At 35.6% G+C, this 27,109-nt stretch overlaps 2 protein-coding genes across 2 annotated transcripts in view; one reads left to right on the top strand and one right to left on the bottom strand.

Moving 5' to 3' along the window:
• Positions 1-19,212, top strand: part of LOC140162750 (bombesin receptor subtype-3-like) — a 31,635-nt gene extending 12,423 nt beyond the window's left edge. Inside the window, exon 2 of the mRNA XM_072186042.1 lies at positions 17,589-19,212. Within this exon, the coding sequence (XP_072042143.1) occupies positions 17,622-18,770 (1,149 nt within the window). The 5' untranslated portion in view covers positions 17,589-17,621 and the 3' untranslated portion in view covers positions 18,771-19,212. The remainder of the gene's footprint in view (positions 1-17,588) is intronic.
• A 5,463-nt stretch (positions 19,213-24,675) lies between these two features.
• Positions 24,676-25,254, bottom strand: LOC140161805 (uncharacterized). Its single transcript, XM_072185103.1, has one exon. It carries the CDS (start codon positions 25,252-25,254, stop codon positions 24,676-24,678), a length of 579 nt encoding a protein of 192 aa, XP_072041204.1.
• Between the last annotated feature and the right edge of the window lie 1,855 nt (positions 25,255-27,109).

The raw sequence follows: 27,109 nt of genomic DNA, 5'->3' as shown, positions 1-27,109 counted from the left end.
TTACTAATATATAGGCTCTATCACTGTAATTTCTAGGTCGTTCGAAGGAATTCACTGCTTACAGTTGGTTTTTGTGGAATATCAATTTTAAACGACTCGTTTTCGTTGTCCTCATACTATTAGCTTACCAATGATATGATGTTGTCCGAGCAATATATATGCCCTTTAATGCTTTTGAAGTAATCGGATACTTTTGTGAGCAGTCAACCCGGTCTCTCAACTAAACTGCCGTATATAGTCAGTTTACAAATGATCTTAAACTATTTCAGATATCTTAAACTGCCGCATATGATCAGTTTAAGATCATTTGTAAACTGACTATATACGGCAGTTTAGTAGGAAGACCAGGTTGGAGCAATATACGTATAAAACTAAGTTGAACCGATGTATCACAAAAAGTAATTCGCACGCATTGAACAATCATATAACAACAATTTTATTTTCATTTGGGGGTAAAACAGTTTTAAATTGAAATTATTGCCTCATCCAGATTGGCTTGATTTTTAGTTGATCATCTGTACTGATGATTTCCGGTTAGAAGAGAAGAGCATCAGAAGAAATGTTGTGTTATTTCCTCCAACATCGCCCTTCCTCCTTCGTACGTATATCTACAGCAAAAGCTATGAATATTTCAGGTATCAGTTTTCTCTAATGTATTCGCTTTTCTCCCGTGTCATGTTATCGAGTCATTGTCACCCTTAAAGCCATATTATAACATTTGCTGAGGAGGACGCCCTCACCGATTTTTTTTAAATCATTTTTTACACGATTATATTGTACTTTATTAAACAAATATACCCTGCAAAAATCAAGACTCTAGGTGCTGTAGTTTTGTGAAAATCCGAGATTTTGAATAAAACGCCGGAACCGGCGTTTTATTATTACGATGGAATTATCAGTCGAACGCATACACGATGTTCATAACACACAGTACGTACACGGCGTGCGGGACGGTGTTCTACACAACAAAGGGTCGTACCATAACATATTGGCGACATATGCGCTGGTAGTAAATTCCAATTTTCTTTGCTTTGCCGTAGTTGGTCGGCTCAAAAATAAAAGGGATATATCTGACAGTAAAAACTAAGATAACATTTATGGCAAAGTAATGCTAATCTATTTTGTATGAAAATGTTATAATATGGCTTTAAGTGTCGCAGTTTCATATTTTCTTTTTCATGGAATGTAGCATTCTAGACTAGAAATATGCGTTTATTTAATCGGCAGGTTTGCGTAAAAGTTGGCAAACAACTTATTTTTGTTGATTCGGGATTGATGAGCTATCACAGTCTAATAAGTGGTTGACCCTTGACACGTGATCAGTGATTGCTGATTTGTTTATTTTGGTGAGCGATTCCTTTCTCTTAGATCCTTCTCTCGTTTTTCATCGTCCCATTTGAAATAGTGTTTCTCCTTTTTTCTTTTTTTTTCTTCATTTTCCCTCTATATTCTCCGTCAACAACACCTGTCGCTTGCTGGTGTTTTATGATGTTGCTAATGATTCGACTATACACAAATCAAAATATCATTAAAATAACACACTACTTCTTCGCCCCTGCTTTTAAATGTAGTACTACGTCTTCGATCCTCCTTTTCTAACTTCCTTCCGTCTGTATCTTCGTCTCCATTTCATATCATCTTCATCATCTTCTTCTTCATCAATGCGCTTGAAAAAAGGGGCGAAGAAGTATTGTAGTTGTAACCTATTTTCTTCCATCATTATGTTTCTTCTTTTTTTCTTAATGTCGTCGTCATCTCCTTATTCATCAGCATAATTGTATACTTTGTCTTCTTCTACACCTGTTTCCTCCGCACGTTCTTCATCATCCTATTTTCCCCAAAACTTTCTTGTTTTTGCTTTCTTATCCCTCTCTTTATTCTCCTCCAACCACACTTGTCCTGCTGGTTTTCTTTCTGGGGCCCAAGTTTCTGATGATTCTGATGAATACACAAATCAAATGTCATTCAAGTTACTTCTCTATCTTGATTTTAAGTGGAACACTACATCTTTAATATTTCTATCTAATTTCATCTCGTAATTCATCATCCCATTTCCAATATTTTGTCTCCGATTTTTTCTCCGGAGCCCTACAACGACAAGGACTTTAAAAGCATGGCGCACATAGGTAAGACATAAGGAGACAGCTCACATACACATTTAAAGAAATATTTACTTGACGGCTAATTGTTTTCCATCAAGCGAAACTTATTTTGATTGAATACCGACATTATGGCGGCACCCATAGTATCACAATCTCTCTTGATTTCCCTTAGCGATACACAAATTATTGATCTGATGGCAATAAACATATGCTTGTGTTTAAGGATACTCTACGTTCTGTTTATTGATTGCAGTTGCAGGTGGTCTGTGAAAATGGTTGATTTGCCGACATTTTTAGCAACAATAACTGTCATATGCGACGTCACGTATTGGTTAGACAAAATCGAACAAAATTCCTCTAGTTTCCGCGCCAACTTAAACAGAAAATAAAAAATGCAACACTGAAAGAAACTATGATTGGATTTACTTTTCCGCCATCGTCATGGGTAGAAGTGTGATATGAATATAAGTAAAAACAACGACCTTTTGATGCAAACTGGACCAAGTGATATGCGTAGCCCAATCTTTTCTTAATCACAAAATTTTCTGTGCCCGTGAAACGGGGCATGGTCCAGAAAGCTTAAAACAATGGCTTTCACATGGTGCTTACCAGGTCTTTGTTTGTGGATAGGGAAAGGGGGTTAGGTGTGGTCACGGGCATAGATATTCGTATTTGGTAAAACACAACTGTGCCATCTAGTAATCTATTGTCGTCAGTTGTATCAAAACAAATCGAGATAATAAAATATGAGTTGAACGGTTTGTGCTTTGAAAGAAAAACAACACTTCTTCATAACACAATCCAGTGTATATTTTAAGCATGTAATCAAAGCAGAATATATTTGACGGGTTATATCTGCTATATCTGCAATCGAGAAAAATGAATGTATCGCCTTTTGCATATGAACTCTTCATTTGAACCGATTTATCCTTGTATTTTTCCAATTTAAATCAATGGAATTTATTGAACCGCGATACGTTTTTATCAAAATAAAACGAACATCTTATTTGAAATTAATGGTTAAACCTCCCAATCAGGTATCAATTTCAGCTATAATTGTTAGGTACGCATGACGCAAACGAAGAAAATAGTGTATGCTGTATAAGGTACTACTCTTATTTATATTTTACAATTAATAAAGTTCCTCGCCACCACGAAATAGTTCTACTGTTATTGTCATCAGCACAACAGAAAATTACTAAAGAAACCGACGGTTAAACATGTAAATCTGGCAATAAAAATCAACTCTCTGAACTATCAATTTTATGGATTATTTCAATAACTTTATATTTCATTGCCATAATTTGGATAGTAGAAATGTCACAGTCGAATTTTCATCTTAGTGAATAACACTTTTCCTTGAAGCTAAACTTATAGTAGGGATAACCATCAAAATTTCATGTTGCCCTTATTGCTACAAAAGATCGTTTTCTGGATATAACTCATCAATATAAGTATTTTGGTGGTTAAATGGTCAAAATCGGTCAAAAACTTTTCGAATTATGAATTTTCAAAGTTTCCCATTCTGACCGGTCATTGGAACGAAATGAAATGACAAGGTCCAAAAATAGCAATTGGGAGCAAAATTGGCATAAGCATATATTTACCTTTATATATTTCTTTATTTTAACATATATGCAAACATGAAACAACATATTGTGAAAGTATCAAAGGGTTTCTTATGAAATGGCACTTTACTAGTCAATGGCATAAATTATTATTTTTCAAACCGAGGCATTGAAATCATGCATTTAGAGAACATTTGGCTAAAATCATCGAAGATGGCCGATATGGCACAAAATCAACAGGTGAACTTTTTTTTTTCACAACCAAAAATGTCAATGTTATTGGGTTTAATATGACCAATCAGTAGGTGTATGCAAAGAAAATCGTAAGTGTCATTGAAGGTCATTGACTCATTCACAACAATAGAGGTTATCCACTTCACTCATCATGCTCATGTGTGACTTCTAACAAAAGGTGCTGGTTCCCGTAGTATTCCTTATTCAATACAATTCAATGCATGACCTCGAAGTTAGCTGCATGACTTTCGCGGGCTATTCTTTTGAAAGTTCTAAACAAGGTATAGCCAGCAGCAAGTTGTAGGTGGTATAGGCCTAAATATAAGAAAACGTTTAGGGTTGAAATCAGGTGAACAATACATCAAATGAGCACGAAACTTCACATTTATGTTCAGAAAGGTGTCTTCTTAGCATGATTCGAAAGGAGTATGGAAATTCCAAAGGAAAGCTGGTGATTTAATTTGTAACTCGAGATCTACTTGTTCAATTTTTTAACCTTTTTACAGAGGGTATGATAGAGGTATTACTGGCAACTCTGCCAAATTACAGCTCAGTAAGCCACGTTGTTCACCTGATCTTATTGACATGAATATTTTGTGCTATTCTTGAGCAGTGCTGAACTCAGCCACTGGCAATTAAGCGCACTGTAGCGATGGACCAATTTTGACTCGCACTTAATACAGGAAAATGAAATAAGTTATGTTGCTGTAATTTGCAAGATAGTTACAAAACATAATTGGCATTAACATCCCCAATTTTTACAGAAAAATTATGAAAACTGTGTTAACTCAATGCTGGAAACAACACAACCCACATTATTTGTATTTAAGATAAGTCAGTAAAGTCACGTTGCTTTGTTTCAAGAATAAATAAAATACTTATTATGAGTGATTTGACAAGTATAATCAATTGTTCAGTTTACTTCTGTGTAATCATCTTGATCAAAAAGCGTAACGTGTAACTCTACTTATTTCCCGTTCAACAAATTCGAGTTACGTTCCTAATTGAGTGAAAGAATAAATAACAGTGAAGCCTACATTCGCAGCAAACACTACTTGAGTACTCTTTTCGTTACTGAAAGGTGTTGGTATTTGTTTTAGCATACGTAGTAGTAGCTCTGTGTTAACAAGGCATAATAAATATGGGAAAATGAATAGTTTCTACAGCAAACTTGTTGAGTTCAAGAGCTTTGTTTGTTGAAAGAGTTGCATAGGAAGACGATTAACATACCGGTGTCCCATAAAAGGTGGGTTCCAAAGAACGTGGGGATATCTTAAAGGGGGGTAACCCTATCGGTTTAGGATATGGATTATCTTCAAACTTACATACAATGTCAAATATTGTCCCCTTTATCCATCTATGTGAGAAAACGGGAACAATTTCAGCATAAATGTGAATAAGTAGCATATTAGCAAGCCAATACACTGGTACGCGTGAATTGCATTCTGGTCAGGCATCCCGAAACAACGGTCGAGCGCATGTCCCGGTGGAAACAGGAAGTGTTCGCCTTGGCACTGAAAACCGGCTCGCCCCTGTACACTTTTATACCCTCTATTCATACTGATTAATCTTAAAAAACATTACATATCACTGCGCTCATTATCATTCTTGACAAGATAGCCCATGCTGTATTTACTTCGCTTAATTATTTTTAGCTATATGATGCACATTTTCACATATTTATGATTTTTCTTTGTTTTATTTTTTAACTACTTTTTTAATGGGGGGAGGTGCTCTCATAATTTTTTTCATATTCCTCGTATCATGCTTGATAATATAGGTCATGTTTCCTTATTTAGTTCGCCTCTTATGTATTTCTTTATTTTTGTTTTTTGTTTTATATCATTATAGCGCCATCTATAGTTTGACATTAGGGGGCATATTTGATGTATTTTTGCGGACGAATTGGTACTGGGGTGAAGTCTTCCGAATCTATTCCGATTTCATTCTATGACTATACCCAAAACTCCCGTGTCGTGTAAAATGCGAACAACTGGTAACCTGTAAAAACCGCTGTGTTTCATGATTTCTCCGGAAATACATTGACTTGGAGCGTCAAATTTCAGGATAGTAATGAGAAAAATAGTATCTATTATGTGATACCAAAACCTCATCAACAATGAAAAAAATCGGGGGGATGCTGCTGTCGATCGGGTTACGGACCTTTAAAATGTCTTTTCAGCCATCTTTTATTGTTTATATACTATAATCCTTAATTTGAAACAAACCAGAGGTCATTTGATGAAACCGAAGATATGATCTCGGATGTAAAAATGTGCGGACTTAGTGACTCAATGAAGAGGTTTTGGAAGATTTTGTTCGTCCGCTGGTGGCTCAATAATTTTGTCTCATTTTAAAAAATTTTTGAATGTCAAAAATAACATTAAAAATTTGGTTCTTGAGGTATATTTGACTTTCAATTTGGCAAAAACAACTTGTTAAACATCCAGACTGCCTTTAGAAGTTGATATATGTGTTTGCTATACGTGTTGAAGGAGAATTTTATAATTCTAACATCTTTTTTATGGTATGTTTGAGAAAATATCTACGAACAAAGTTTATTCACAAAATTATAGTTGATTCCGATTTCGCGTTTGCAAATTATGCATGCTTTTGTATATTGTAGAGCTCCATATGCCAATGTGCTGTAATTTCGTTCTATTAACAGAACGTAAATACAAATTTGATGATATTATTGCTAAGCAAATGAATCTGCGAGAAATATTTTACATACAAACATTATGTAGTCAGAGATTCCGGTGGTATAAATATCTAAACCTTTTTTTTTTTTGAAAAGTAGGAGATGAGGCTTTGGATACTCCTTTAAGAAATCGCACTGCTTGCAAGTTCTAAAACCTAGTATATGACAAAATACCGAAACATTCTGAATATGCATTGCGTCACTGTAAAATCGGATAAACACTGACAGACTGAAGTATCTCGCGCCTTATTCTTTTTAATTTTGTCAGTTTTGTAAAAAGATATGCTTTAACATGTAACAAAGATATTTGCATTCCGATTTTTTCAAGCTTGACATTCTGTTTCTAGCCCAAGGTAAATGAATATTTAAAAAACAAATGCTAGCAATAAAAAATGTTCAATGATTTAGGGAGGAATGACGATGAATATTATTCAAACTATTTCAAGTAGAATTACCAAACCCTCTTCATCTTGTCACTCAAGTAAACAAATTTCTACATACCGTTTTTTAACTAATGTGTTGGCTTTTCTTGATTACGTAGATTTATAGTGTAGATGAATAGTGATGTTGGCAGATTAACACTTAAAGCAGTTCATTAGCATTCAGAACTTGACGAACAATCTGTTCAACATGTATGATCACTGCTGTCTGTTTTCCTTGCACGCTACACCCTTTACAAAGGAGAGAATTGTGATGTGAGAATATCAATATTGATATAAAATTTGATTTGAATTTAAATCATCCAGTTTTATTATTTTTAGTTTTATATACATCTATTTTTTTGCACACTTGGATTCATCGAATTGTAATGATAATGTAGCAATGCCATTTTCGAGGCTACAGTAATGTCTTCACGATTGAAATGGTAGAGTTCGAAAAAAATATTGCCGCAAGATGGGATAGATTTTGGCATGCAGGGAGATTTGTACAGGCACATCTTGTAAACGAAATAACGTTTCCCAAGCTCCAACCAACATCAAGCGCTACATAATCAGTCTAGGTCATACAGTTCCATCTCAAGATCGAGCACCCTTTTTTCAGCAGTGCATTACGGCTGATCTGGATGATAACGAAGGACTTCCAGGACATAATGTGATGCGATCAAGCAAAATCAGTCGGAACTCGGAAATATTAAATTTTCAGTTTCTTATAGAATAGTAAAAAGCATTTGTAAAGCTGCATTTTGTAGTAAACCCCATTGAAATTGAACAACCAGTTCCAAAGATATGGGCAATTAACGAGTTTCCAAAACAAAACGAAACAAAAGGAAATATTGCCTTTGTTTGGCTATATATCAAAATCAATATTTCCGAGTTCCGACTGATTTTGCTTGATCGCATCACATATATTGATCACTGCACTGCGTCCAGATATTGTCATATGGTCAGATGCTGGAAATGAAGTGATCATTGGAGAGCTGACTGTCCCATATTGATGAAGCTCATGAGAGAAAATTGACCAATTATTCAGAATTGAGAGCAGAATGCAAGGATAGAGGTTTAATAAAAGGCTCCTTGCTACCCCTTCGAATACGGCTGCCATGGTTTTGTTGCACTCTCTTTGCAAAAGTTGTTGCAAGATCTACGCCACAACATAAGAGAGATAAAGTCAGTTAGCAGGGCAGCGTCAGAGGTTGCAAAATCAAGATCGTCGCGGGCATGGTCCAAATACACTCAGAGGTGTAGATAATCTGAAAGTACATCACCAGTATCCTCAGCCAGAACAGGCAGGTCAGCTAGCCATAATCTTTTACCTATTCTCATTCCTTTACATCAACCCCAGTTAGTTACTCCTGATCCCGTTTGCTGACTACAGAGATATACACAGATCCCTCTTTTGACGGTGATGGCGTATCCCAGTATGGGCAAAGCGTCTTGCTTCACGTGGTCACGTGGTTTCCTATCATCCTGCCTATGCCCTTGACTGACGTTATTACCGATATCTTTGTCTGTACTCTTTGTTAAAAACTTAAAACTTGTAGAAAGCAGTTTCGGTTTACATTCCAGTTTGTTACATAATCGTGTGACCGAAGAATCAATTGGTTTGAAGTTACCTTGATCAAAGTATACATTTTATTTATTTATTTATTTATTTATTTATTTATTTATTTATTTATTTATTTATTTATTTATTTATTTATTTATTTATTTATTTATTTATTTATTTATTTATTATACAAAAGAAGTGTTTAAATTTCGAAGTGCAATATTTACGAGAAATCGAACAATATTCATTTGAAACCGTAGTGTAGATCTTCGAATCATGTTTCTGTGAAAAAAATATAAACCATCGAAATATTTCCTCCCGAGATTACAAAAGAATATACAGTCGAGTAATGTACACATCTAATTCATATTCACATCACATACGGGATATTCGATTACCTTTTATCCAAGTTATTTATTGCTAAGTGGGAGATAGAGGGGCTTAGAGTGGATTAGATGAAGGAAGGAAACGAAGGGGTGGACGAGCTCAAGAGGGGAGTGGAGTAGGGTGCAGGGCCCGGGGGGGCACTCAACTTTGGAAGTGACTGGTATGTGCCTACCGGAGTCGCGAAGTAGGATCGGGTACAAAGCGTTATTTTAAAAAAGGGGGTCATTGGGTACAAACAAAATAAAAAAGGGGGTCATTGGGTACAATATTTTGAAAAAGGGGGTCATCGAGTATAAGATTTAAAAAAAGGTTCATCGAGTATAAGATTAGAAAATTTGAAAAAATGGAGCAAAATTTTGAAAATTTCGGCAAAATTTTGAAAAAATGGAGCAAAATTTGACAGTTTCGGCATTATTTGTTGCATTTTGATGATGCTAGGTGAATGGTGAGCTTATGAATGCACCATTAGCGTACATGCGTGTGACTGATATCCAATCCATACATTATATTAATTTATGATTGCAGACAAGAATTGCTCCCGTTTTTAATCCCTTGATTGTTGGTTTCTGAACAATAGAGAAACTAAAATTGAGAACTTTAAATGTAATGATATTATTAGGTGGAGTGAGATCAAGTGGTTTCCATACAAATGTAGTAGGATTGATTTATTTTCTCTCAATCAGTCGTGACTTGATGCATAGCCAATCAAATTTAATTCAATTGATATACATACGTTGATACTGTAAATAAATTGTATCATGTCTATAGGAAAATCGTTAGAATATGTTGACTGACAAACAACACTGAACACTGCTCCATAGTATAACAAAACGTGCCGCTTGCCCACAATCGATACACTTCTGTTTACGTGTACACTTCTCGACACGTTTAAAGCAAACGTATTAACAACGGTATTTATTAGCATTTCATAAAAACAGCATTTACTTTGTAAATAAGATGGACGAATACTTAAGTCAGACGCATATCATTTCTATTAGTAATGGTCAAGCAATAGAACACGTGTAGAAAAATACTGGCATGATTGATTCGCATATAGAAGAAAAACACATTATTCGCAAAAACTTAGAAAAGGTTGACATAAAACGTGAAATATCGAGTTATATAAAGGTATTTAAAACGTTTTCATAGCATTCAAAAACACTGGCTGCCAAACTTGTATCATAATCAATAACAAGAGATTTTGAAAAAAATATTTGCAGAAATATTTTACACTAACATTTTGACAAAATGTTTGTGTAGTGTATTTTCATACACAACGTTCATTTCCAGGACATTTTATAACCCGAATTTTTTTTCACCTAAACCCAAATCCAAAATATAACCCGTTTTAAACGTTTTGTGTTTGCTTGGATACAGCAGAAATTGCAGGATTTTCATAACAAATTCTGATCCTAAATATATTTTGAGACGTTTTATATGTTATCAACTCAAATTTCAGTTCAGTTCAGTTCAGTTGCCAATTCAGGCCATTTTTTCCTACCATAACTATACTTGGCAAACTTTGGATGAAAGAAGTAAAATAAGCCATCAACATTTTCCTTAAATCCAAGATGACGGCCAAAATCCAACAAAATTCATAAAGACTCATTTTATTGTCTTAGAATGTTTTTAGAACTATTTCATTTTACCTCCACTTTTTATACAGATATCGGTTAACATATGTAAGGGTGGATTTTGAAATTATTAGAAAGGGTAGAATTTGTTTAAAGTTTTTGGGTTACATTGAAATTAGGTCCACGGTTTGCGAACCATTATACAATGGGATTGCTTCTCTCTAAAAGAAATCTTAGGCGTATAAATTCTTAGGCGTGTTGAATCTTATGTGTCTAAGATTTAATTGGCCACTAATTGAATACGCTTAAGATGATTGGCTGTTTGTGATATCTGGCTCTGTGGTTGGTCGATTTAAGTCTATCCCGAAATTCTAAGACGTCGAGGATTGCATCTTAGACGTCTCAGATTGCATCTTAGGCGTCTAAGGTTATGCGTATTATCTTACGCGTATTTAGAAGGTATCCGCCATCCATATGCCTTAGTGTCTTGTTATCTGTGGTATGATTTGCACAATCGTCAAGTTACCCTACTACCAAATACAAATTCTTAATACTGTAATCGGCCCAAATAGTAATTATGCCGCTCAGTGGCAAAATTTCAGGGCGTCCATCGGATGGACGGGCTAGCAAATAGTACGCACGAAGACAAAGTAACCTGTCTCGGACGGACTCTATTTTACACACTCCTATCCCATACACTAAAAAAGCTCTTAACGCTATCTTGTTCCTCGCTCAAGCAGGTTTCTTCTCACTTGAGATTGATGTCATAAGTCTATTTTGACTGAAATATTACTGCGTGCTCGATCGCTATAGTAATGATGCATTCAGCATACTCAATAATGAGTTTAAAATCAAAACAAGTTCGCTGTCATTGCTCTTACAAGTGATAACCTCCCTGGAGTAGTATTAATTAGCGCTTTGCTTTCTTACAGAGTAGGTTCAAGTTGATAATCAAAGTCATTCGGCTTCATCATCCGTTTCGCTTTTTTATGCCACAATCCTTCTTTTGGACTATTTTAGCTTCAAACTTGCGAATTTTTGCGCGCTTCAGAGCGGATCAGCTGGATGTCAACTATGATGATAGTTCACTTTTAAATTATAATTTGCGTGCAAATAAAGTAATCAGTATTTAGAGTGGTTTATCCCACGTGGTTTGGCAATCTCCTGAGAGATTTTTAATTTTCAGAGAGTGTTCCAAGTGACTTTATGGTCGTGCAATATGTAGAACCTCATTAGTCTTAACTCATAAATAGTATTAACCCTATTGGTCTTACGTATTTTTGATTAAATGCTTTACTATGTGGAGGACCTTTACTACGGTCGAACCAACCTCCCTACGGATTTCAAGACCGAACCCATTATACTGTTCTTGGTACTGGTTGATCAGTATTTATTAATACTTATTTATATATACGTACGTGACAACCTCTGTGGTGTTATTACAATCGCAAATTTCCAATTTGCGAGTGTTCTGTTTTTGGTCAGTTCTTAAGTTAGGCGCGCAGCCTAACTTATTTCTTTCTTGCCATTTCTTAGTCCAGCCGAGCAACGGCTGGACTCTTGCATCCCAGTGGTTTCTGCTTCTTTCTTTCTGTCAACATTTGACATAATTGGCTCTAGCTCCCTAATTATTTGACCGATTCTAACCAAACTTGGGCAAAGGCTCCACTACCCCAGCCTTTACATTTGACATGACCCATTTGGGGTCAAATGTCACGCATGAGTAATTTTTGCTAAAAATGCGAATTTTACCAAAAATGCTTCTTCTTTTACAGATTACGTGGTAGCGCAATGAAACTTGGTCATCGGCATCGACTATAGTTGGAGTCTATGGGGTAAACACAGATTTGGGGTCAAAGGTCATTAAGGGGATTTTTTCTGCACATAACCAAATACTTTCAAAATGCTTCCTTTCCTACAGATTACATAGTACAGAGATGAGATTGACACATATGCACTGACATTAGCTGGTGTCTATAGGGTAAACACGGATTTTGAGTTCAAGGTCATGAAGGGGTAAAATAGGGTTGATTACTGAAAATCACCTTAAAGTTCACTTTTTCCTGCATATTAAGTGCTGTGATCATCAGAATAATGCCAAAATGACTATAGCATTGGGTGCATGTAGGGTTATAATCAGATTTGGCTTGAACATGGGGAGGGGTCTGTTTTGGGGTCAAAAGGGGTAACATTTTGAAATTTGCCCAATTCAAATGAAAATTAGTATATGTAATCACGGTAGGATTCAAAATATGATGGAGGTCATTTCAAGGTCACCAGAGATCAACCAAAGGTCAAAATGGGTCAAATTCCAAAATTCGTCTAATTTAAATCTAAATTAGAATATGTAGTATTGATATGATTTAAAACAAAATGGAGGTCATTTCAAGGTCATCAGAGGTCAACAAAGGTCAAATTATTTTATTAGGTAGATTGCTATCAAAAGTAATGCCAACATTTTTTATGAAAAGGCAATTGTGTTCCAAATCTTTTCAAGGTCATATAAGGTCACTTCAAGGTCACGGCTGGACTTCGCAGCCTTCTGAGGATGCAATATATCTAGTTTCCTCTTTCTTTCTTTCTTCTTCTCACAATTTGGTACTACTTCCACATCCTTGATCGGATTTCGACCAAACTCAGTAACAAGCAGTATTGGGTATATGGCTACAAAAGTAATGGGTTGTTTAACGTCAGAGGTCATCCAAGGGGTCACAGGGGTCAAAAAGGTCATTTTAACCGAAAATGCTCAGATTGAGCTGACATTTAAATGCAATGACCCTTATGACATTCTAAACATGTTTAAAATATTTTAAAATTTATTTAAGGTCATTAAGGGGTCATAAAGGGGTCAAAGGTCAAGTTTATCAAAATGCTCCGATGGAGCTGAAATTTAAATGCAATGATCCTTATGACATTTTAAACATTTTAAAAATATTTTAAAATGCATTTAAGGTCATTTAGGGTCATAAAGGGGTCAAAGGTCACGTTTTTCAAAATGCTCCAATTGAGCTGAAATTTAAATGCAAAGATCCTTATGACATTCTAAACATTTTAAAAACATTTTAGAATTCATTTAAGGTCATTAAGGGTTCAAAGGTCAAGTGTTCCAAAATGCTCCAATTGAGCTGAAATTGAAATGCAATGATCCTTATGACATTCTAAACATGTTAAAAATATTTTACATTTCATTTAAGGTCATTAAGGGGCAATAAAGGGGTCAAAGGTCAAGTTTTCAAAATGGCAGCTTTCCATGATCAATGTATATGAAAATGGCAGTTAATGAAACAGTCTTATTAAAAATAATCTTATCCAGCACAGTATTGCTGCTTGATCAGATCGTCACAATCATCCGCCTAACTTACCTCGTGCCCTTGCAAAGGGCACAGTTGCTCTAGTTCTTTCTTTCTTTCTTTCTTCTGTCAAACTTTTAACGAGCCATTGTAGCCATATGCTTTAGGCCAATGTAACCATATTTGGTCACAAGGACCATTGGGTAGGGGCACAAATGTTACATGACCAACTCGAGGTCAAAGGTCATCCAAAGGTCATTATGGCCAAAATGTGATTTTCACTAAAAATGCTTCTTCTTCCACAAATTACATAATACAAAGACGTCACTTGCATACCTGCATCGTCTTTAGCCAGTGTCTAAAAGTTGTACAAAGAATTGGGGTCAAAGGTCATTAAGGGGGTAAAATCTTACAATTGCATTATCTCGACATACATAAGGGGTATGGGGCTCAAACTCGTTAACAACAAATCTCATGACCAGGGGAACCGTTTACAGGGGTCAGGTCAAAGGTCATGCAGAGGTCATATTTTAGAAATGCATTTTCTGTACATCTGTAAGGGGTATGCATACTCTGTGACAACAAACTTGATGACCAGGGGAATATATACTTTGCAGGGGTCAGGTTAAAGGTTATCTGGGGTCAAATCTTATAATTTCTTTTTCTGGACATCTGTAAGGGGTATGGGGCTCAAACTCAGTGATAACAGATCTCATGACCAGGGGAACATTTTGCAGGGGTCAGGTCAAAGGTCATGCAGAGGTCAATTTTTAGAAATGCATTTTTTGGACATCTGTAATGGGTACGAGGCTCAATTTTGATGACAACAAACCCCGTGACCTGGGAAACATTAAGGTCAAAGGTCAGATCAAAAGGTCATTAAAGGGTTACATGCCTGGCGATTGTCTGCGCTCTGTGAGCGCAAATTATCTCTAGTTATTATTGTTAAGAGGAAAAAAATAGCTGTAAAATGATATTCATTACGATATGAATATGTCGAAAATAATCTGAGATATAGATTGAAAAAACTTTCCAAACTTTTGTTGAAGAGTTTAATCAAATATTACGTTTACTACGAACGATAAACGACTTTGTTTTTGGTAGCCATCTCTTGACTATCATTATTAGATAGATTGCGATTTCCAAACGTAGGTATCAGACGTACTATTCAAAACCACTCTCCTGTATCGAAGCGAGGTCATATTTTGCCAGATGTTCCACGTGTGAAATAAACGTAGATACATCGTTGAAAATGCACGAAATTTGACCATTTCACAATATGTTAAAGACAGCCAATGATAATGAACATACGAAGGAAAGTCTAATTACTGTTATGATCCTTTTTGTTTGCAACAAATAATTATAATAAAGGTACAGCGATGTGTTGAGAATCGACTATATTTATACGCGATTTCCCATTTGGATTCCACGTAGTATAAAACGCAGATGCTACGTTGAAATATGCTGATTTTACCTCATGTCGAAGTTCTTGCAACGCGCCCAATTTCAGGACGAAAAAGTCTCATTTTGAAAGTAAAGTCATGATATATGGATGTAGTGATATTTAATCTACCAAAATATATGTTTTTGGGCAACTATAATATTTGGGGAGCACAAAAATACAATTAATTTTAAACAGCATGTTAAGTCAAAATTTTAGTCAAAATCAAAAGCGGGCTGTTTGAATTAAGCAGAGACTCAGTAGCCTGCGCTTACTGTTAATTTTTCAATCACTATGGCCTCTATCGACCAAGATTATATTAGATCACATATTATAGTCTTTATTCCAGCCGACTTGTTCTCCTTCGTGACGAATGAGCACAATCCAGTTTGGAACCGAGACTAGCAATATTTAACACCGTATTAACGTAAAACGGTCCACGTGCTGCGTTTGGAACATCGCAATCTCTTTATTGTAATAACACTCAGTACGTTACTCAACAGCTTCTATTGTTATGCATATTCGCGCTAAATGTTGATCGATGCATGTTGAAATAAGCATAATTTACATATACACCAATCCGAGAAGCGTTTACTGTATTTGGCCCTCTATTGACGGAACCACAATTGTACCAGTGCGGGAGATTTAATTTGTTCAATCAATTCATGGTCGTGTATTGAAAATTACTGTTGTGTACAATTCTGTATAGCACACTACCAAGTAATTGATTGAACCCCCGACCTTGGGACACCGCAGTTTTACGTCGGGGACACCGCAGGAATGGCCTAGTCGGATTGGTGTATACACCGTTTTGCTATGAAATTCATTTTCTCGGTCAAATATGAAGCATGTAAGATGTTTGATCTTACGGGCCTCAACTTCGCCCGCGAGCTTTTTTTTTGCGTTTCAAACTAATATAGTTCGCAAAAGAAAGATATTTCCCACCTCTGCAAGGCCCATCGTGTGGGTCTTTACATTAGTTTTGTCAGAATATCCGTTTTGACTTGATTTCTAATATAACCAGCAGAAATAATCGGTATTTCTATTGTGGCTTGTACACCATCCATGGGTACACAGTTGAAGCCTGCGAAAATCGACAATATTACACTAGAAGCCTAAATTTCACACCTACGTTTAACATCAGGGTATGAAAAAATATACCGTACCAAGCATTATAGTTTTCTTCTTACGTTTACCGAAGAAATGAAAATTATTGCTTTTCATTTAATCGAGAAAATGTATTATGAAGTGGAAAGGTTTAACTAAAATTTGTAACACCGAATTCGATCGTTTCAAGCGTCTAATTAAGTGACTGAGTGGATCTTGTTTAACAATAGCCATCGACTGACAAGTTGGCAAAGTTAAAAGTGAACTTGTTTTGGTCTTTGTGGGATGTTATTTTGGTTCTTTCTTTCCTTCGCCATCGTTTATAGCAGATTAATGCTACTATGTTCTCAATATCTCTGCTGTATATTTGTGGTTGGACCGGTTATTCCGATATTAATGCCACATCTTTCTACCTTTTTATTCGATTAGTTTTTTAAACTACTCTAAAAAAGGTCCGGCTACCTTTGCTGACTTCTTGTACGTCAAACATCCCAAACCTGCTGTATCAAGTTTTATACAAAGCAAATTATTGATCCTCGAAATAGTGTTCATATACTATGTAGGTATATAATTTCAAATAAAGTAATTTGTTTGCAAAAACAGAAAGAAGCAAAAAGGTAACTTAAAAAAGGGGGTTTAGTATCACGAAAGCCTTTCTTTATTTAATCGCCGTACAAATTTGATCATAACAAAGGCAATTCACTTTACGGCTTTGCAAAGTTACTTTGTTAAAATAAACAACATGGACTTCGAGAAAATCATTAATCGACGGCGAAGGATGAGAACATCAAAATACCATCCTACAAAGCGGGTTGACTTTTAAATATTTAAAAACAAAAGGAATTGTAAGTCACGCGAAAACCTGACACCAGTTTCTGGAACAATTGATTGTACTCATTACCCAACCGTTTTCTTCTTTTCAAAGAGGATTGCTTGCATAAGTTATAACTATACTATGAACATAATTGAATTTATCTCGCCCACATAATAACTGAATCATAGAAAGGTGATCTTTCCATTTCTGGGTTAAATAAAATCCTGTACATGTTTGTTAGTTTGTTCGTTCGTTTGTTTGTTCGTGTGAGATGTGCACGAGAGTGTGTGGCGCTCTTGTATTTGTGTTTATGCGTTTCTATATTGCTTTCTATGTATTGCTATAAATTGTAACATCCTTTTCTCATTTATTGCTGTTTTTCAGATCTATCAACATCATGCGGAGGTAAACATCACCATGTCTAGATTCGGTCTTCATGACTTCATGAATGGATCTTTTCTTCAATCGTCGAACTCCAACGACACCCAACAGTCTTATTTTGAGTCTGAATTCCCATTGTTGTCGTTCGAAGATTTAGTACGTCTTTACTGCCCATTAAGATTGATCTACCTAAATCATGTTGTTACATTCTCAACATTTTCATTGGTTGGATTTTTAGGCAACATTGCATTGTTGTCAGTGATATTACGCACGGCAGGACTACGAAATGCGCCAAATATTTTACTGATAAACTTAACCATTGCGGACCTCCTGTACATGTCCATTGCAACACCTTTCAGCATTATTCATGAATTGAATCCTTGCTGGTTATATGGATATATCGCCTGTAAATTCAGACATTATTTGCCTTTGGTTGCTCAAGCAATCGGAATCTTCTCCCTTGCGGCTTTAAGCAGAGAACGTTACAACGCCATAGTTCGGGGACTGGAGTCTCGTATCAGTAGAAGTACTAAACGAACTTTGTTAGTTGTTGCAGCAACGTGGGTGCTCGCCGTCATAATTGCTTCCCCAGTATTTGTTCTCACCAAAACTTCATCTTATGGTCTCCTTTGCCAATATTTGCCAATGTCGCAGAAACGAGCTAAAGTGTACATAGTGTTACAATTTTTGCTCCTGTATGTCATTCCACTTACTTACATTACTACAAACTATGTGCGACTTGCGCGAAGTCTTTGTAGATCAACAATTACAGCAAACATTGCGAGTAACATCTCAGCAGCGAATCCTATTCAAGCTCGCAAGAGACTTGCACAAATTGTGCTTGTAATTACAGTATTATTCTGCATTTTGTGGCTGCCATACTATGTATATTTCTTATGGTTTGTCTTTGTGGATGACAATAATGTATCAATGGACAAAAATAATAGCCGTTATTTTCGTCATTTTTACTATTACATGTCTTTAGCAAACAGTTGTTTAAACCCATGGATTGTATTCATCATGTCATCTGCACATAGGCGATCTTTTGTACAATGTTTTAAACAGCGCAAGTTGGATGTTGGCAAGGGAAAGCTTATGTCAACATCATCAGGACGACACAGAGGACTCTCATCAAGAATCTCTACGTCGAGTTATACCTACCAAACAAACATATCGAGAATATAAAGTTGCCTATATTCTATATTATTGTTGACATGATTATATTTGTCTTTTTAATTATAAGAACCTATTATAGACAGTTATTCTTATCATATACATTCCATCGGATAAACCTGCGACTCCTGCCATTCACACGTCAATATACAGGGAAAAGAAGGACCACGCATCGCATACTATCATAATTTAAAATAAAATAACAATGGAAACATGACATTAATATAAGCAGATAAAGCAGAGAAAAAAAAGAGAAAATACCTCCCTTATGTTGCCATCACAATGACAACACATGGGACTCTCATCAAGAATCTCTACGTCAAGTTATGCCTACCAAACAGACATATTGAGAATAGGAAGCGCAACGAAGTATAGTACATTATATTTGAATTAATGTTTAACTATTCATGATAAGACTAATATGGTAATAATGACAAGTTACAGCTACAATATAAAACGAAGTAAGGCATAAAATATAATTGAAAACGTCATATAACCAAAAATTTAATGTTCAAAATCTAAAACTCAGTTTTTTATTATACTTTTTTAGGCTTGACTTAAATGAAAACATTTGTTCATTGGATTTACCGCGATGCGGCAAAATGTTCCAAATGAAGCAAATGAGCGTACACTCCATTATCAACATGATTTGGATTCTGTTGGAAGTGAATTATATTGTTTGAACGCACACTGCGAGATGGTTGGAGCCAGTGAAGCTCCATCAATATTGGCGAGATTGGGTTTAGTCCGTTTTATGTCGCACTCAAAAAGTAAGACATAAAATATACACGTATAAATGTTCAAAGTCTAAAACTCAGTTTTTTATTATACTTTTTTAGGCTTCACTTAAATGAATACATTTGAAGACCTGAGCGCAAGAAGACCGTAAGTCCACTTGGCCCCTCAACATGTATACAATAAAGTTGCGTATAGTTTCTTAGGGTTTTATAATGTTTAATACATGTTCCAGGGTGAAAACATCATGAAAGGCTAGGTTGTGAAAGATTTGTTTTGTCCCCTGAATATGTATACTATACGAAACTATACGCAACTTAAGTGTATACATGTTGAGGGGCCAGTGGACTTACGGTCTTCTTGCACTCAGGTCTTCATTTGAAGACCTGAGTGTTCAAATTGAAGCAAATGATCCAATTGAAGCAAATGAGCGTACACCCCATTATCAACATGATTTGAATTCTGTTGGAAGTGAATTATATTGTTTGAACGCACACTGCGAGATGGTTGGAGCCAGTGAAGCTCCATCAATATTTGCGAGATTGGGTTTAGTCCGTGTTATGTTACGTGCGGCAATATTTTGAAGTCTCCTTAGGCAATTTAATTGCGAATCCGTAAGTCCAAGCAAAATAAGTTTCCTATGTTTTAATATACATTTCCATTATACTTTAATTCAGTTTTATCAAGTAAAAACGGTTAGAATATGTAGAACTATGAAAAACTTTTATCAAATGTATTTTGTCTTTTCTAAATCGCACTTAAAATGTACTTTAAAAAATCACGCGTGCCTGTAATGCGTCTAGTATTGTAATGAGTTGAGTGGGTTCTGTTCTGCTGTCTTAAGCTATTGAAGATATGTACTATATAAAAAGTTCAAACATTTTCGTCACTTTTCAATCGGTCATCTTAACCTTTAACATGTTTACGGTATTGAAGTGTACTTTTTAAAAGTTTTATTGTATACTTTATAGTTATAACACATTAGAGAATGAATTTGGAGAAAACCTTCTGATAATTACAAACACTCGCTGAGCAGCAAGACCTTCCCTTTAAGCTTTTAATCCGATAAGCTGATTATCTATTTGTTTTCATGAATTGGAAGACATTCTTTGATGTATTACGTATTACTGAGCTCAATCATCTGAAATTACTGGAGCGTGAGCCACCCAGGCTGGTGGCTTAGCATAGTATTTTATTAACAGAAGGTTTTCTCCAAATTCGTTTCCTAATGATAAGTAAGCAGATAAAGTTGAGTCATTTGTGCGACAAATCTGTTCTTAATTGATACATTTATGTAATACGTTTAGCTATAGTACGATTTTGATGACAATGGATAGGTATCACGTGTTTTCTTTTTCTACTGATACCACAACAAGTACATGCATCCCCAGAAAGACATCACTTGAAAATTGCCGAGTTCCAGTCATGTCAGTAAATTTGGTCAACAATTGGATTTAAGCCAAACATTATAAAAACTTGTTCTGTTTACAGTATGTATTTATTATTACTAGAAATAATAGGAAACACAGTAGGGTCAAATATTTTCCGCTAATTCGATCCGGCGCAAAGGATGGATAGAGAATTAATTCGAGTCGTTATAATGGGGATACATTCTTCACGGTTTCAGACGTTTCAATGTTAAATGTTCATCAGCCCTGTGTAAGTAAGGTTGACTAATATGATAACATTGAGCTGGTGACAGAAGACACCTGCAAATCAACTGACTGAATCGTTTATCTTGTTTTTGTATGCTCGTCCCCTTTTCAGCAACTATGTGTATAGTATGCTTACATAAGGCATATGTAATATTATAGTTTTTGAGATCAGGTTTTATTTTTCTTTGAACAAGTTCATTAGGAATGTTGATATCAACTGTGAATTTTGTTCATTTTGAACAATTCCAAGTAAAACCGAAGTTGGTTTACTCACGTTTTTAGTGACGTTTCACCACTACACTAGTGGCTTCATCAGACTGGCAACTCATCACATCTGACATCATTTATGAGATCCCCTGCGGTGACTGCCCCAGTTCCTACATTGGTGAAACTGGTCGCCCATTTGGTATCCGACTTAAAGAGCACCAGAAAGAGGTGGAAAAAATTTGAATTTAAGCCATTTACTCGAGCAAAACGCCAATCATCTGTCACGGACATTCACAAATCCGCCATCACTGATCATGTGGCCTCTACAAATCACTCTATCAATTGGGAGGACTCAAAAGTTATTGATCGTGAAGCCGACAAGACCACCAGGTGGCTGAAAGAAGCCATCTGGATCCGCCGAAAAGGACAAGACACTCTCAACAAGGACGAGGGGGCCTACTCACTCAACAACATTTTTGACCAACTCATCACGCCCTTTACGGTGCATCCTGTTGCCTATAAAAGCAAGCAGTCAGATGTGATGAGTTGCCAGTCTGATGAAGCCACTAGTGTAGTGGTGAAACGTCACTAAAAACGTGAGTAAACCAACTTCGTTTTTACTTGGAATTGTTCAAAATGAACAAAATTCACAGGTTTTATTTTTGTTGAAAAGATCAATATAACGTATTTCTACACAATATCATTAACATACTGTGCCTATTTACAGTATGCTTGGAATATATTTATAAACACGTATTTATGAAAATCTAAGACCAGCAAGCACAACCAAATCTTCAAAAGGATAGGATTAATTATATTATGTATTAATTGAATAGCAAAATTATTACACATGCGAGGGGGGATTAAGAACTTGTAATATGTTATCAAAAACATCTGACGGAAAAAATATTTATCAATGGAAATGTTTACAATAAATCACAAAATTTAACAAAATAGATAATTTTGCTGCACAGTAGTCTCGTCTTGATTACCGCCTTTGCATTCAAATGCAGATGTAGAACTTCGAGACTTACTGTCTACAAGCTGTTATGGCAGCGCGAAGGTGGTCATATGATTATATAAATTTGTATTTATGATTACGTATATACAGCCTGTCTCAAAGAAGTTGTGCAAGTGAAAAGCGCCCTCTTTGGCAATTAGAAAATACCGTTGTGACATGATGCTTACATCAACGTCAAGGGCGTTGTCTTAGCTCTTAAATGCCGTTTGTTCTGTTCAATTTGCTTATTTTAATCGCGAGATATGTTTAGTTAAATTAACAACGAAAGGGTAAAATCACAAATGTGCCAGGGAAGAGGGCTGTACATGTAAATCAATAATAACTGATGTTATTGCGTCTAATGCACTTTCCGGCGGCTTCGGGGCTCGTGCATAAGACGCATCAACATCAGCGCGTGTGCATTATTTTGTCTAATTTCTCTCCCAACAAGTAATACGCGTTCATTTACCTATAAGTGTGCAATATTTGTTTATCTTTTATCTGTCAAGACATAAAGCAACAGCGAGGTGTAAAAAATTACTTCTTTTATACCTGCGATTCATACACACAGATTATACGTCCTACCAGTAGCAAGAAAAAGCTTTAAAAATACTATAAAAGTGAATAATTTTGTAAAAGAGGGGAAATTAAAGTTGAGAACGACTCAAAAACATCTGTATACATGAGCAAGATATCACTTTTAGCTGTTTAAGCCTAAAATGTGGTTATACACTGATGTTTTGTTTGAAAAACTAATAAATGATCCCACCAAACAACTGTGACGAACGCTTGTACGGCGCAAGACTTGTGAGATATCGCACTCTCTCTAATAAAATGAAATATACATCACATGAGGTGCATGGACTTCATGTCAGGAGAAAAAAATCTCCTAGTAGTATTGTATAGTCCGGCCTGATTTTGTATCAGTCTTTGTATTATACTCTTTTCTGTATCATACTCTTTGTATATTGGCACTTCGATGTGTATTTTATTATCAACACCTTGCGTATAATGTCAAGAAAAACGTTCGTGTCAGAAACTTTTTTATCGAGGTTTGTGCTATGTGTATTTTTACGTAAACGAATGGATCACGCGGGAACTGTTTTGGTGATTGTGTTTCGGCTGGAATAGCTATACATTGAGGAAAGCAATTGCACGAGTTTCTGAGACTAACTTTGACCTCTTGCCAAATATAAATATGTATATATAAATATTCATAATAACATAAAATATATTATAGATATTTCTCTACTATTTTTGTTTACGCTAATTCGAATAAAGAATTTATGATATGGTTATACTAAGTGCTTATTGCCGCAATGTTATCTCTATGTGTAAATAAAACGTAACTTGACTCAAGGCAAACTGTATACTTTGTCATTCTTCATGATGAAACTTACGATTTTACAACTCATTTTGGCCTATTGTCAAGGTTAAAATATATACAGGGGTGAAAATTCAAAATTGATACAAATTATCCCTCTTTTCATCAGAATCCATAAAATATGTGCCCATCCCCCACAAACTGGTCGTAAAGTCGGCATTTTCCATTTTGAGATACAATCCAAAACAGTATATGGATTTCTATGTAAAATATAGTAGGCATTTGACCTTTGATGAACCATAACTTCACTTCCAGATGTCAGATGAAGCTGGTTGAGGTGTCATTTTAAAGCTGAAAGTGAATTCTTTCAAAATCTGCAATAAACAGAAAATGATCTAGAGCCGACTTTACTACCACTTCGTGGTGGATGGTCACATATAATACTTTAACATATCTTCAAATTATCGTAGTGTTGTTAGGAGCACAAATGTTGAAGAATTTAAAATACAAAACTCCACAAGGGTTCAAACAGAAATGTGTTTCCAATTTTGATAAAAAAAATGGTCTCAAATGGTTCTTTCTATGATACCAACTCTAATAAAGAATAGTTTGGACCACCTAAAATGACTCGTTACCTACAAAATTTAGGTTATTGCCAGATGCATGATATTAATGTAGATCTATACCGGTCGATACAGTTAAACAATTTTGAAAATGTAGTTAACGATACCAATAATTTGATACCAAGTTCGTCGAAATTGCATTTTTTTCTGTTTTTAGCTCATGTAGATCTTCAAATTAAACCTTTGACCTTTTGATTTTTAATACCGGAACCATAATAATAATAATAATAATAATAATGACGATTTAATATAGCGCCGGTATCCGCCTTTCGACGCTCAATGGCGCTTGACACAACAAGTTCAAAAGATCTGAGAAAATATATATCAACATGGTGACACAGTTCATAAGAAAAAGAGTCAAATACTAAAAGAGTCACTCTTTGAATGCCTCATTGTATAGATGGGTCTTAAGTCCAGATTTGAAAGTTGCGATATTGTCACATGTTCTAAGTGCTACAGGCAGTGTGTTCCATAGTTTAGGTGCACCAACTTCGAAGGATCTATCTCCCCATAGGGTTCTTGTACGAAGCTCCAGCAGGCGTCCACTGTCCGTTGATCTCAATCCAGCTCTATCCGGAGTGAAAGCATCAACTAGATCACTCAAGTAGAGGGGCGCCTGACCATGCATGCATTTGAACAAGATCAAACAAACTTTGAAAGACACTCGTTGTTTAACAGGTAACCAATGTAAGTCCGCTAACACAGGTGTGATGTGGTCAGACTTTTTGGTGTAAGTTATGATGCGTGCAGCCATGTTTTGTAGTCTCTGGAGCCTATTAAGTTGCTTATCTGGCAGACCATTTAGGAGAGCATTATTTCCATCAATTCTTGATGTCACAAAAGCATGAGTGAGAGTTTCTGCTGCATCTCTGGTCAAATATTTGCGTACACTTCCAATGTTGCGCAGTGATAAACAAGCAGCTTTGGACATGGACGTGATCTGATTCTCCATAGTCAATGAAGTGTCAAACATAACACCCAGATTTCTTATGTCAGTGGATGGTTCAATATAAGAAGAACCCACCCTAATGTGCGGAATGTTGACTTTCTCCAATTGCTGTCTTGAGCCAATGATTATAAATTCAGTTTTAGAGTCATTTAACTTCAAGCAGTTGCTTCCTTTCCACCCGCGAACATCATCAATGCAGTTCTCAAGTTTGGCAAGGCCTGCATCAACAGCTTCTTGAGTAGGCTCAACAGATATATGGTCGAATCCAACCAAAAGTGTCCACGGGCCAAAAATAAAAGTCCGAAATAAAAATGTCTCCACAATTTTTCCTTTTGCCCATTGATTGATGACATATTGGCCTTATAGGAACCAAAAGTGCCATTACTAATCTTGAAAAATAAATCCAGGACGTGTGATAGTAAATGTGATATCAAAACCCAATGTTACCTACGAATACCACTAGGATGCTTTCACTATCGCAATACTAATCAACCTAAAACAAATGGAATATTCCCATTAACGCTTTTTTTCGTGTAATGTAGACCACAGGGTGTCAGGAAAATGCTAGCTCAACCAGAAAATATTTGTTTTTATTTTTATAACGCGATCAATATGATCTTTGTCAGTTTATGCTAGTTTATTTTTGAAAATGAAGTTTAGGTCAGTTTCTGTATTTTATTTATCAAATGAGTATGAATCAATTTACACATTGTATAAGAACGAGTAGGATATATGTTTTCAAGAATATTAGGAATTATACGCATACACCTAACGCTTTATACAATGAAAAGGTGAAGAAACCCGGGTATTCGTAGGTAACATGAGCGATTTAACAATATCTATATTGAGTTTAGAGGTTTAAATTTGGCTATTATGGTAATGAATTAATAAAATGGTAGTTTTTAGATCTCTTTCAGATGGTACGTCCAAATGAATAAATGCTATTACCTTAGATCAAAACTTTTTGATGCTTTTAGCAAGATTTTGACCACTTCATTTTGATATACAAGTAGTTAATCAGCAATTTTACATAATAAATAATTGTTGAATGAATCCGTATATGGGTAATAATAGTGTCCTGGGGTACCGCTTAAAGTTTTTGACAATTAATTTCCATTGGCAGGGACACTTCATTACACATGTCATGTATTATGGTGTATTCGTAAGTAACATTTCAGTATTTGTAGGTAAGAATTAGACTTTTGGTGGATATCGCAATCAAAACTTCATTTTATAAAGCACTTTGAATGTAATATTTTCTTTATGTGCGTTTATTGATACTTAGGACCCTATCATGTATTAATAATGTCGGTTCACAGCGGTTGAAAGAGGATTTAAGTAAGAAACAAAGGCACTAAAGTGACTTTAATTTGATTAATTGCACACAAATCGCTTAAAACCGTTATTGCAGACTTGTGAAGTCCATCTTAGAGTCAGTTACGTCTTGTGGCCTTTCTTTTGAGGGCAACTACAATTAGGTTTATACAGGGTCCATCACTGTGTTGTCTAGATCATGAGACAATGAGAACAGTCGTTTTTCCATGGTATTCGTAGGTAACCTTAGCGAAAACGTCAAAAGTCACCTTCGAATAAATGAATTTGGACCCAAATTACTCAGAAACTAGAAGTTCGGTTATCATTTTATATGAAGCACACATGACAGTTGACAAATCCAAGTATTTATCCCTTCTAATCTTCTTTGAATCTGATTTTTCTTTCAAATGAGCAGACCGTCGTCTATTTCAGTACATATTTTTCAACAATTAAGCCGTATTCGGTTTTGCATGGTGGGCATGTATGTGAATTCGCAACTTTCATTGACATATGATTTGATAGCAAACATACAGGCCTTCATTAT

This window comes from Amphiura filiformis, chromosome 10 (genome assembly GCF_039555335.1).
Source record: "Amphiura filiformis chromosome 10, Afil_fr2py, whole genome shotgun sequence".
NCBI classification, from domain to species: Eukaryota; Metazoa; Echinodermata; class Ophiuroidea; order Amphilepidida; family Amphiuridae; genus Amphiura; species Amphiura filiformis.
This window is presented reverse-complemented; position numbering and strand designations above follow the sequence as displayed.

What these genes read in the sequence shown, in the direction of transcription:
- LOC140161805 (XM_072185103.1), bottom strand. Translation starts at nt 25,254, where the DNA reads ATGGAGAATCAGATCACGTCCATGTCCAAAGCTGCTTGTTTATCACTG.